The sequence below is a fragment of the Aplysia californica genome, unplaced genomic scaffold (assembly GCF_000002075.1).
Source record: "Aplysia californica isolate F4 #8 unplaced genomic scaffold, AplCal3.0 scaffold00064, whole genome shotgun sequence".
In the NCBI taxonomy this organism is placed as follows: Eukaryota; Metazoa; Mollusca; class Gastropoda; order Aplysiida; family Aplysiidae; genus Aplysia; species Aplysia californica.
The window spans coordinates 381,485-395,733 of NW_004797334.1; the positions used below are offsets into that span (position 1 = coordinate 381,485).

Genomic DNA, 14,249 nt, shown 5'->3' on the forward strand with positions numbered 1-14,249 from the left:
CAAAAATGCTTGCATTTATGTTACATAATTTTTGCTGGTCAAATTGACAGATGCTTGCATTTATGTTGCATAATTTTTCTGGCTATTGTTTTTTCTTAAGCAAGATGTATGTATGTGTGTGTGTCTGAGAGGGAATATTGCGTCATTAAACTATAGAATAAAATAGTCTGACAATTAAATGGGAAAGCTTTGAAGAATGTTGTTTGTTGTGAGCTTGTTTTGAATTTTTGTTGCATGAATTATAAATACATGGGATATGGCTGTGAAAATACTGATAAAAATGTCCTCTTGACGCTCTTTCTACCCTTGTTGTAAAAGCATTAGGTTAGTAATTAATAGATAGGGGCATTGTTTGCATCCCTTTCAAAGAGGAAATGTGACTTATATACATCTGCTCAAATACACATGTTTCACTTTTTTGTTTTGTTTGTTTTTTGGTAGCTTTTTTGTGTTCTTTATTTCTTCTTCATTTTTCTTTATTATGATCACTTGTCTACTTGGACATTATACTTCAACAAAAACTAAAAGCAGTATTGTGAAAGCGCTGTTTCTTCCAAAAGCATTAGGGCTCCGCTTTTGAAACTGGTACCACATAATTCTTTTTTCATCTCAGGTGTGGTTGCGGTTTAAGAAGAAAAATTAACAGGTTTACTAGAACAGCTGATGTGTATAGTTTGATCCTCTCCTGCATTATGATATTGGCAACAAGTCTTTGGCATGGAATATTTCATTATGTTCATTTTCAATTGCTAAATGGTTGTATCCAGTCTGGTTACAAGGTTAATCAGATAGTTTTGAGCAAGTTGATCTTGCTGGAGCTTAATTATATATCACTCAGCTGAAAAAGGTTACTCAGCAGATGTTTTTTTATACTTACTTACTCTCTCCTTGTACCGTCAGATACACAAGACAGGAAGATGTTGTTCTTGTTGCCATTGCTTTGAACTGAATATACTTCTCCACTCTGTTTCCTTTGTGCATAGATGGCTATGAAAGGAGAAAGTAAGTTTATTGTTTGCTGAAACATATCTTGTCAACACTGCTTGAGCTTGTTAATGTCTTTCTGCATGTAATATACTTCCTCTGTACATTATTGATTAATTACTATTGTGTTGTTCCATACATATTGGTCTGAGTTCTGTGTTTTATTTTGTACTAGGCAGTTCATGTCTATGGAATTGGTATATGAAAATGAACTGCAGGTATAGTATAAGTACTGACTTTTGAATAAGAATGGAAATGGTATCTGAAAATCCCGATGTACCAAGAACAATTTTGGCATTAAAATTTGTTTCGTTTTTGTATTGTGTTTGAGATTTTGTTGTATTTTATTTTAGCACGTATTATTGCATTTTCATCTGCTGTATTTGTACTTTTTTAAAGTGAACTTAAAAAACTCTTAAGGTTTCATAGGAAAACTTCTCTGTTATGTTAAATGACCTACTTAATCTGTCATTGAAGTTTTATTTCGCAGAGTATTAAAAATACTTGTGATTTGTGTGAAGAACCTTTTTGCTGATAGAAAGGGGGAAACGGGTCACTTAATTTCTCTTTCCGTTCCGGGTCCAGTATGTCATCATATTTGTTAAAGGTATCTTTGTCTCCTCTTCCCCTTCGCCCATTTTCACTTTGGATAAATTGGACATGCTTTGTTTGGGAGGTTGTGTTAGGTGAAAACGGAAAAAGTTTTTACAATTATTTTTCTGCTCAATTTCCAAGAAATATGTTGGTCCTTGCGAAATTGAAAACATTGTCAAAAGAACAGATGGGTCCAATTTTGGGGGGTGGAATAGTTGCCGTTTCTGATTTACTGGTATTGGTATATGTAACTGTGCTTTTGTACGTGCGTTGTGCAATAATCTTGTCAGGCTGTGCCAAGCTTGCAGCTTGGATCATCAATGCAAACTTTTCCCCTGAGTCTTGTGAAATTGTTTGCCTTTTCTGCTAATATACCACACCCCCATCCCCAGTGCACAAATATCCACAAAACCTCACACACACATACACACACAAATTCTTAAGCCGTAAGCACACACCTCTAAGTAGACTCCTAAGGCTACTAAAGATAAGTCAAAAGCATAATCAAACTTGTCCAAGACAGCCACCCGTTTTGCAGGAGGCAGGTGGTGTTCTTGGACAATATAATACAGAAAAAAACAAGGGGGAAATGATAGTGTGTACAGGTGATTGTCTTGGACTTGTGATCTTTAGTCTATTGGAGCAGGTTTGCCTATTTTTTCGTAAAAGCTGTTTTTTTAAGTTGCATAATAAAAGGAACCCATGAGCAGACTTCATACTTTCCACGGCTTTTGCATTGTGTTGTGAATGCATATTTGTGGGTTTGCAAGTGTGTGTTTATGATCACAAGAGGGTATTTCACCAAACTTGGTCATCTTTCCTTTTGCCTTTCCAGTATTTTTAACATCAGCATTGTGGGCTCAAGAGGTTTTAGCTTCAGTGTGCCAGTAGCAAGTGTGAAGTTTTTATTCCAGGTACTCTCCATGTACGTGGAGATCCAGGAAACCCTTAACTTGTTTGTTGCAGTGTGTTGTGCCAAGCTAGCTGACAAAATTGGTTACAAGTTACAGTTGCTTTTTTGTAAAATGCAGTTTTAGTGATCAAAAGGCTCTATTCTGGAATTGATTGTAACTTACATATATATATTTATTTATTTATTTATTTATTTATTTATTTATTTATTTATTTATTTATTTAAAAGACATGGTAATCAGCTCTGCAGTACCATTTTAAAGGTTGTTTTAACCCAAGAGTGTATTATTATTATTAAAATTACGAGTTCGGTTTGAAAGGTGTTTCTAAATCACATCTGAATTTATCCCTCTGTTTCCTATCAGTCGCAATGTAATCTGTTATGCCATAAAAGCGCTGCTGTCTTGTGTAGCTTTCTGTCAGTTTTTCTGGTGTATCCATGGCAGCATGCACCGTTCTAGTTCCTCAAGCCCATGAATGTACTGATGTTCATATTTCCGATGTTATGCATGTTCCTTAGCCTTATTTTCCATTCTAGGTTACATGATGATGTTAACTGGGAAAAAATCATTTGCTAGCATGTTCCTTGTGTCCCTTTTGGTACTGTTATATTTTTTTAATAGTCAGTAATCTCTGAAATTTGTTTTGCTTGTAGGTTTCATGATCTAATCTTTTATTAGTTGTACACCCCTATCAACACAATTTAGATTGTTTAACAGACAAGCAGCACTGATCATGCTGTTCAGGACCAATGCTGATTAGAATGAATGCAACTTCCCAACAGAAAGATGGAGATACTGAATAGATTATCTTTCCCACAGGAGAATTGAGCTTGCATTTTTTTGTGCAAGGTGTAGAGCTTGGGCATTACTCCATAGACTGTCTTGCTTGTTCTTTGCTAGCAAAAATGTCAAAAGAAAACTTTACATTACTCATTTGTATTATAGTATTATTGTTTTTAAATTTGCCATCACATGGCCTCTGTCCGAAGAGCAATTTTAAATGTTTTCTTTCTGCAAAGCAAAGTCTATTGTTTGAGACTTTTGTCAGCAGTGTTTGGTGTAAGTGTTATAGTATTATTGAGACTGAACCCAGAAGTATCATTCTGTTGATGAAGTTGGCAGCTTTTGCCATGAAAAAATATGGTCATGTTATTTTTGTCAAAGGCAGACTTGAACATGAAATATTATTAAATCAGATTGTCGTGTAGATTTGAGATATAATTATTTTCTATGGTGACATGGGCAGGATATTCTTAAAGGGATGACATTTTTTAAATAGAGTTGGAGATGTGGCTGTTTAAAGTTGAAGTGTCTGATTTTTTTAACTTTACAGACTTGGGTGCATGCGGCATGCTATAGCAGACACCTCTTTTACCTTTCCACACACTGAACTGAATGTACCTACGCTTCAACTTACACTCCTGTAAGTCTGGTTGTCAGCCTTAGGGAAATCTGGGGCACAGGTCTTGTTGTCTTAGGGGGACCAGAGCTCAAGGGATTATGTTATGCGCCTGTCTGTATGTATGTGCATGTCTGTTATTTATTGTTTCTTTTTTTCATACTCCTGTAAAGTTATGTTCAACATTATACGTTCAGTTTCACTGTGTGGTTTGTATGAGGGAGCTAATGATGGTTTATATTATACTTAATGTGGATAGTTTGAGTTTGGAGGGTGCCACTGGTTGGTTGTAAATGCTTTACTCTCCACCAGCCACTCCTGTCTGTCACTGTCACGTTTTCTCTTTCATTATTCTAAATGACCATTATTATTGTGTCATGTGCTTCTTTTTACTCAAAGACTAAACTCAAGTTTATGAAGGTGCTGTCAGAAAAAGATATTTGCAAAGCTCATTTTATGTCTGAAAGGATCTTACTGTGATGAGAGAGTGTTAATCAGACTCTTAATTACAATTTAACTTATTTTAAATTGCTGGGGTTTTTTGTGGTAATTTGTTGCTTACTTAATTGTTGCTGGTCATTATTAATTCTTGTGGTCTAAATAATCTTGTGTGTGGTTGTGGTAGTGTCATCCTGAGTTCAATTATTCTTTCAGTATGTTGTGGAGTATTTCAGTACCCTTTTTCTTTTTGGGTTTGTTATCACAGCCAAATGAATTGGGGGGGGGGGGGGGGTGCCAGTTGCTATGTAGTCTTTTAATCTCAGTTTTTATAATTTGGAAATTTAAGAAAGTTCCCAAATTTCTCACAAAGCATGAAGTGTATGATCATAAAGTAGAATTAGTTTGTATGGTGAACATTTTGTCATATGAGCAGACTTTTATTTTAAATAAGAGTTGAAGTCGGACCAAATTAGATTTCCACATATGTAGTCAGAGAGAAGGCAGCTGTTCCTAACTTGAAACTCAATCTATAAATACCAGTCAGATGTTTTATTCGATTTTTGTACTTCTACTTTGTATGTATTGTAAAGAACTTTAGCCATCAATTTGATGATACATGGAAAATTAGAAAGAATGCATTAATATTTTCTCTAAAGAAGAGTAGAAATAGTTGTAATTTTTTTTTTAAATATGTGCATAGATGTATATATGTGTATTGTATTTGTCTGAAGTATTTTTGTATGTAGTGTGTTTTGTCATAGCATTCTATGATGGCTTTATCAATGGCAATTCGTAGTTTTTTGCAGCATATTGTCCCACCACCTTTTACTTAAAGTAGTTATTGAGGTATGATTATGTGTGAGTATGGTCTTCTCATCTTCTCATATAGATACCCGGTACAAAATAATATATTAAATTCATGTATTACTTATAGGTCTTTTAGTTACTTACATAATAAATGGGGCTTTGGCACGTGGAAGAAAAATTGAATTTTTTTTTCTCGTGATTTGATATTGTCATTGTTGTTGCAATCAAGATGTTCCTTCACGTCTTTTGATCCAAATAAAATTTTATTCTCGAATTCAAGATTGAGCCTTTGCTTGCTCATTTTTATAAGGTTTTAGATCAGACATGGACAAACTTCGGCCCGTGGGCTCAATTGGCCTTTGAGCTGTTTCAGTCTGGCCCACGAGTCACCTAGTAATTAACAATTATAATGAATGTGGCCTGTGGTGAGTTGACACTTATTAATTTTATGGCATTTTTTAAATGGTGTTATTCGAATTTCCTAAGTGAACCCGTGGGTGGTTGGTGAATGCTCTAGTGTAGTTTGCTCCTTTACTATAAAAAATCGATCTTCTCTATCTCCCCTCCTTCTTTTTTGTGTTTGTTACTCTCTTGCAACACTTCTAATCTTCAGCATTTACATGACCTTGTTGTGTTGCAAGTGCCGTAAAACTCTTACTAAAACTAACTAAGTGGACCCCTCAAAGACAAGGGAATGATGTTTGACTTAAGAAGAAAAAGACCCCAACAAATCCACCTTTTGTACAAGAAAACATCCCTTTTGCTCATAAGATAATTGTCTAAGTAAGTCATTTTTGGCTGGTGTGGGGCTTTTGGTTCTGGAATCAATTGAGTGTACCAAAATTCAATCAACCGTTCCACGGAGTCAAATGTTCGAAAGAAACAGTTGCTTTTTTTTTTTTTGGTTTTGGGTTTTTTTCTCAAAAAGGCTAAAAATGACTTTGGCATTCGTCTTACTTACATGACGAATTGAAATCGATGAATCTGGCTAGGGTTAGCGTTAAGTTGTAGACTTGCCAGTAGACCGCCAAGTGGACCAATTGTCAGGATGGCCCGGTGGTAGTGGTAGACCATCAAGTAGGCAGACACGTCACGGTAGACCGTCATTGCGTCAAGTGAACTAGCACCGACTCATTCTCTCTCTCTCTCTCTCTCTCTCTCTCTCTCTCTCTCTCTCTCTCTCTCTCTCTCTCTCTCTCTCTCTCTCTCTCTCTCTCTCTCTCTCTCTCTCTCTCACACACACACACACACACACACACACACACACACACACACTCACACACACACACTTTCTTTTATCCCCCTCTCCATTTGTGTGTCTTATGAAAGGTTCTATGGCTCAAACCTGAAAAATGGAAATATAATCAATGACAACAAAAATTTAAGTTTTGAAAGTGTCTACTCTTCTATATGTATTAGTATTATGGTTGTGAATCCTGGGCAATCAATAAAGACATTGAACACAAAATAATAGCAACAGAAATGTGGTTTCTAAGTACACAGCTGAGAACTTCTTGGAGAGAATAGAAATCAAATGAAGTATCTTGAAGAAGCCCACGTCGGCCGCTCGCTGATTAAAGCAATCAGGAAAAGACAATATAATATACAGTGGCGTCCAAAAGAAACTTGAAAATGTAATCACCAAATCATCGTGTTAAAACATCGCATTACCTAGTCATACAGCATACCAATTTAAAGCTAAATAAATTCAGCATTATCTGATACAGTAATATTTTATGTATATATGTTAAGAGACTCCCGGGGTACAGTCAGTCAAAATTGGCCTTACAAAATCAGGCTTGGCAAAATTGTGAAAATCAAAGGATCGTAAGATTGTCTTCGCGCGTGTTTTGGGGAGCATCAATAGGCCTAGGCTATTGATAGAATGGACTTACATTACATATCCAATGAATGGGGAATCTAGTTTTGCAAAGCAACATTCTATTTGCATATTTTGTCACGATATGTTTCAATATAAAGGAAAACAGAGCAATCATAAATACCATACAAAACTTGGACTTAATATTGAATGTGCTCGTATTGTTATTTTGCTTATGATTATGAGCCAAGTTTCGTGTAGTGAACGCACCCTTTGGGCATCGACTCTGTCAGATTTTGAACATAATTATCCTTCATGATTTCACCCCAAATGTCACAAAGTTGCAAACAAAGGGTCTTCATATTTGGAGCAAGAGTAGCTTTTTTTTCAACTGCTGTTTAATTCATGGTACCCCACTCTTCTCATACCTGTAGGATTCATAATTATAAGGGCTATTTATTAATGAACACTCCAATGTTGATATGATTTGGTTTTCCAAGAATTATCTAGTGATATTGGCCCTGTGAGAAAGTGATTTGCTATGCATGGAAATGTCTACTTGAATGACACCATGACGAAAATAAAGGTAAGACAAGACACTTGCGCACTGTAGTCTACTAAACTCATGATTGCAGTTTTGTTAATCCCACCACAGACCACCCAAAAGCATGGCGGTTTCGTGGCTTCTGTTCCTCACTGGCGGATGATTTTATGCCCAAAATCTAACTAACACAGTATTGTGAAAAAAAATAGTTTTGTCACAAAACCATTAGCCAGGTTTTGAGTAGTATTTATTTATAACTGCTCTTTTCTCCAATTTGTTTGAAAATATAACCAGAAGATGCTGTTCACTACAGAGACAATACTATTCTCTTTTCATTTGATATCCAATACATGTCCATTCCACCAATGTTGATTCCCTTCAGTAATAAATATACGCGCGAAGACAATTAATTTTGCGTTTCTCTGATTTCGCACAATTTTGCATAGCCTGATTTTTTAAGGTCAACTTTGAGTGACCATATCTTGGGCATCTCTTAACACAACATTTATTCAGCTTTAAATTTGTATGCGGCATAAGCGGGTAGTGCAAGTCTGTAACACGATTTTTGAGTGGTTACATTTTCAAGTTGCTTTTGGACGCCACTAGATATACATGTAATTATATAGGTTCCTGGACACTTGGATGCTGGATACACGTAGGCCTACCCAGGCATTGAACATTCGCAGCTATCACTGACAAAATTGAATTCAAACGGGACAGGGGACACGGGTAGACGATTTAAACTTGAAGAGCCTAAACAGGTGGGTGACGGGGAAAGATGAGGGTAGCGTAGAGCTTCTTTTTAGAACATTCGAGCCAAGGAATGCATGGAGAACCATGATCACCGATATCTGTTGCAGATCTGGCACTAGAATGTGTATAGCTGATAGTTGGAATGAGAGAGCTAAAGAAAGCATAATTACAGAAAAATCGAGGGGATGGATGAAGGACAGGAGAAAAAGAGATGGCAATATCATAATCGTCTAGCACACACATTTAATTTGTACACGAACGCACACTCACTCAAACACAAACACACATATATATATACATATATATATATATATATATATATATATATATATATATATATATATATATATATATAAAATTAATATACACACTTATAATTTACACACACGAACACAAACAGACGAACACACAAAAACACACATATACATGGAACACACACACACACACACACACACACACACACACACACACACACACACACACTCACACAAGTGGAATTTCAGAAAGACGAAAAATGTCCTGAGTGAATATCCTGTAGATAGTAAAGATTGCTCATACACCGTCATGAACAAAAGGAACGATAACTCCCGTACTCCAGGAACCCAGGAACCCCTTTCACTCCTTTCAGCACTCAGCAGTCGAGTGACCCATTTCATTCAGGAGAAGAACGTACTTTTATTGGGAAAAAACTTCTTGGATTTACTCTCGTATGTCTTTCTTCAACCCCTTATTATGAGGGCTGTAGCGACGGCTGTGTCGCTCCTAGCCATTCTCCAAGGTATGTTACTATCTATATTCTAGATCTAGATTCTAGATCTAATATATATCTAAATTCTAGTTTATTTACCTCATAAATATAATACGACAAAATACACATTCTTTGCGTGCTGCCGCTGCAAGCGGAATTTGCCATCTTTTTTACTCTTTTTGTCTTCCTCTCTCAATCCGTGTCTTATGTCACTGATCAGCGCCTGAAGACTGAAGAAGGTTCCCGGAAATGCTTTCATCTAGATCTAGAATCTACATCTATATCTAGATCTAGATTAGATATTTAAGACTAAGATATAAACTCTTGATAATATCCAGTCAAGGTTATTGAGCTGCTAGCTTCAGTTTATGTGGAAGACGGTAGATTCTGTTGTTACTGTTTTGGCCTGCAACTTTTTAAATGAATGGAATGTTGTTGATAGACTAGAGATCTAATCTAGATCTAGATCTAGAATCTAGATCTAGATCTAGATTATATATCTAGATTTAGATTAGATCTAAATCTAGGTCTCCTAGATTCTAATTCAGGATTCCTGGGGAAGATTGGCATCATCAAAATCAAGAGCAAGAACGGTTTGAATCGCAGTTTGTGAATAAAGGGCACCTCCAAAGTCAGCCAAAATATCATCATCATCCAGTGCCAGATCTGCAACAGACATCCGCGATCATGGTTTTCCATTCATTCCTTTGCTGGGATGCTCTCAAAAAAGCTACATTTCCCTGATCTTTCCCTGTTACCCATTTGTTCAGGTTCCCTAAGTATGTTATTCTGGGCCTAACCCTGCCTTGCTTGCCCTCAATTTTGCCAGTGAGAGCTAGATGTTCAAGACCCTTATATATATGTCTATCTATTCAGGTGTCCCAAAAACTGCATTTGTCGTTTCCTGATTGTTTTTAACATTGAGCGTCCCACGTGGGCTTCATCAAGCACTAGATCTACCTCATTTGATTTCTTTTCTTTCCACGACTCCTAGCAGTCTCCTAAGAAACCACATTTCTGTTGCTTCTATTTTTTGTTCACTGTCTTTAGTGATTGTCCAGCATTCACAGCCATATATAGTGTTGACCAAACATAGCATTTCAGGACTTTCATTTTGGTGTTCATTGAAAATATATATATATATGAGGCCGAAGTGTCATATATGCCATTAAGTCAAAAAGCTACAAGAACTTAAAATTATAAATATTCTTTTGCTTTAGCCTAGCCCAAGTTCAGGAGTTACGTAAGTCTGTTCTCAGAGTTATTGGATGTGCATCTCTATTCTAGAATCTAGCCTATTTTAGATTTAGGCCTAGATATCAAGATAGTAGATTGATTCTTGAGTTGGCCAAAAAGTAAAAGTTGTTCAAGAATTTAAAGTAAAAAGATTTTGAGTGAGATAGAAGCTCAATGTCATCATTATATTGTAGATTTTATAAATAGTTGACTACTTTGCTTTCAGGTCAAGATGAGATGTTTAGAGTGAAAGGGGTTAAACTGACATTTTGTTCCTGATTGCGATAAAAAAAATTAAATATTAATTTGTGTTAGAAGAGTTAAGAGGAGGGATGAGAGTAATTGAGAAAAATAGCCTTGATTCGGCTTGATTTTCATTTGAAGAATATCAAGGCTGGTTGTTGTGTCATTTGATCGTAACCAGTCTAGTTTTAGATCTAGGCCCAATAGCTTGTTCACTTTGGTCTGTTTTTTTCCATATTAAAACAATTCTAGCTCATTTATTAATTTGCCAGAGCACATGAAACTTTGCATGGGGGCTCCTGTCAACTGGCCAGCTACCAAATAAATTTTCCTCACTTCACCCAGGTAGGAGTGAGTGGGCTAAAGACAGTGGAAGATCTTGTCAGTTTGTTAGTGTTCGAGCACTGGCTTCTGATGCTTGCCGGAAAGCCGAAAATGTTTCCGAGTGTTCTAGGGTCTGTCAGATTTTTGTGGTAAAAAAGAGCGTGTTGTAGAACATGATATATCTGGCACTTTATTTTTTTCTTATTCTTTTATTCTTAAATCTTATTATAATTAATTCAGTTAAGGGGAGTAAACTTGAAAATTGATATAAAAAAAGCTTTTGAAAATTCTGTTTTTTGGTCAAGAAGATTTCTTTTTCCTCACCTTGACAAACAGTTGTCATGTAAAATTGTGTTTTCCAACACAACACAGCATAATTTTTGTCTGCTTTAAACCTCTCCAGTCATCACAGTCAAGAGATACACTTTTATGGAAATGACTAACAATCTGTTTAGCTCAATTAGCTGTCATCATCATCACCGTGCCTTTCACCCCTTGCAGGGTATAGGCCACATACAAACTCCTTTCATTTATCTCTGTCCTGGGCCATTCTTCCTAGCTCGTTCCAAGTGAGATTCATCTCTATGTCCCTTTCCACACATCTCCTCCTTGTTTCCCATGGCCTACCCCTGCCTCGTGCTCCCTGTGGGTTCCATTGCAGTGACTGTCTTGTGTGATGTTTCTGCTGGGCTTTCTGAAGGTGTGTCCCATCCAACGCCACTTTCATAGTCCTATTTCTACTTCTATTTATAAATCTTTTGTCCTGTCCTTTCCCCACAGCTCATCATTTCTTCCTGCCTCTTAATTTTTTTAGGATACTCTTCATACATCTGTTGACGAGAGTCTGGACTTTATTCAGCACTGTCTTTGTTGTCTTCCAAGTTTCGCACCGTAGAGGAGCACACAGACTTGACATTTTCAAGTTGACATTGGAATGAAAGGGTCGAATCTTGGTGCGCAGTGAGATGTTGCTTGCTTTCCAGACTTTTGATAATTGCTTGCCTTGGCGGTTCTTGCTTTTACATCTGCCTCAGTTCCACATTTACCATCGATGATGATACTTCCAAGGTAGGTAAAGGAGTCTACTTCTTCTAGGGGAGTGTCTTCGACTGTCACAGCAGGGCTTGACACTTTTCCGAGCTTCCCTACTTTCGACTTGCCCGAGTGTATACGTAGGCCAACACTCCTTGATAGGCTGTTGAGTTCCTTGGTCTTTTCTTGCTTCTGAGCTTGTGTGTGTGTGAGCAGGGATCATATTCCATTGCGCTTGCCTCTGGTGGCTTCCTTCATGATCCAGTCAGTATAAATTTTCTAAACCAGTTTTCCACACATGATTTGCTCGGTGAACTTTTTCTCTACTCATTGAAAGGCTCAATCTAAATCTATCCTTCTTTTTGTCATTGTCACAATTTATTGCTTTTTTGCAAAGTTTTGAGAAGTACTCTAATTCAGAAGAACAGAGGTGCGATAAAAGTATTGCCCTATTATCGATCCCAACCTTGGCTTGAGATTTGCTGTTGTTACAACTTTTTAAGGCTATTTTCCAAATTCTACTTTTAATATTTTTGTGGAAATAGGAGTTTTTTTGGCCTTATCCAGATACCAATCTAACTAGACCTAGAAAATTGGAAATGGTGTCTTTCTGAGAAATAACGATAGATAGACGTCCTAAGATCAGTCCTAAAAAAATGAACCAAAAAATCAACAAATTTGAATGGTTTTCTAGTTTATTTGAAGCTAACAAAACACAAACACAGTAAGAAAAATTGTTTATTTCAACCAAACATAAACTTAAAGGCATTGAAACATCTCATGCCACCTCAGTGCACAAAATTGTGAAACCTGCCACAGTGCACGTAATCCTGGTCTTGGGGGAAAAGAATAACCAAGGTCATATGTCACGGCTTCATTTGCGTGTCAGTGTTACTTTTGAGAAACATGACTAGCTCAACCAAAATGCCTACATTTGTGATTTAGAGAAGCTGTGCAGCAGTATTTACAATATCAAGTAACAAGAATTACGGAACATTTTCTTTCAGTTTCGGCCGTGTACTAAATTTAAAAAAAAAAAAAAAAATTGAAGTTGTGGTAGGTTTCCGAGGGCTTGCATGGCAGAATCGTCTTTTTTACAATTTAAAGCAAAGTTGTCCTGATTGTATAGTAGATTTTATTTGCTAGGCTGTGGTTTCTGCAGGTGCACTTTTCTGCTGATAAGGCATTGTAGTAGCTCCGGCTTTGGAATCACACATTTAGCTATAAAGAGATCTTTTATTTTGAGGTGGGCAGAGCACTGTGTTGTTTATATAGTACAATTTTACATGATCTTCTTGATATAATAACATCTCATTTTCTTGTAACTGGCTTCATTAATCACAATGGTCATTAACATCTCAGAAAAGTTTTTAACTGTTTTCTGAGAGATCTTAGCGATATAAATATAGTGTCATATTTTCCTCTTCACATTTTTTATATAGGCCTACCCTTTTAGTGATGGATTCTACGAAGCAAGCTTTCTACTAAAATTGTTCTGATTTTTATTCTATGATAATTTTGTGTATGAAACAACCAGCTCGGTTTAACATGGATTGAAAGGGGAGTCAATTTATAATTACTGTCCAAACCCCATGAGTTTCTGTTGTCATCCGAAGAAATTACCTCTGGAACTCAAAGAGTCATGTGTTTGTAGAAAGTAATTTGTCAAAATTTTAAATTTGTTTGGAGGCTGTCTTAATAATTTGACTTTTATTCCAAAAGTGAAGTGGGACTCCAGTGAACTTTAAAACAACTTTCTTATTATTATAAAAGTTATGGCCAGAATCTTGTGTGGTATTCTGAAGGTTTTATAAAAATTATACACAAAATAACACTTTGTACACTGATAATAATCTTCTGTGGTGTAATGATTTGAAAGCTGTTTGCCACTGCCAGCAGAAGGCAGAATTCTTAAATAGGGAAATTTATTGTATCAAGTACCTGTGTCTTTCTTCTGGGAAAAGCTGTATCCCACTCAACCTGTGCGGGCCCTGACATGCAGGTTCAAAGCAGCACACCTCATAGTTCTGATGTTGTTTCAACAACAGATTTTTACTGTAATTAATGTTGCCCTTTAGATTTTAGAAGCTGTCAATTTCATGGCCCTGATTCTATTTATTTTCTTTAGTTTGACCTTCTTTACCTGTGTTTTCTCTTGAGTACTTTTTGGAACAATGTGCCTCATCAGGATGGTTCAGATCAAGCTGGTCCTGGTTGTTTTACTTCTTTTGTTTTTAATCAGGCCCTTGTCTCTGCAAATGTTCATTTCGCTCTGTCATCAACCATTAAAAATATATGGCTCCTCCTTGAACCCTTGAATGTTGGTCAGCTTTGACTCATTCCAACCTCTCTCACTCCATCTCTTGATTCTCTCCCATCTATATTTCTTTCTTTCTTCCTCCCTCTCTCCC

At 36.5% G+C, this 14,249-nt stretch overlaps 1 protein-coding gene across 1 annotated transcript in view; it reads left to right on the forward strand.

Annotated features, from left to right (window-relative positions):
• The first annotated feature begins 8,877 nt into the window (after positions 1 to 8,877).
• Positions 8,878 to 14,249, forward strand: part of LOC101863168 (low-density lipoprotein receptor-related protein 4) — a 72,355-nt gene continuing 66,983 nt past the window's right edge. The window contains exon 1 of the mRNA XM_005093454.3: positions 8,878 to 9,033. Within this exon, the coding sequence (XP_005093511.1) occupies positions 8,988 to 9,033 (46 nt within the window). The 5' untranslated portion in view covers positions 8,878 to 8,987. The remainder of the gene's footprint in view (positions 9,034 to 14,249) is intronic.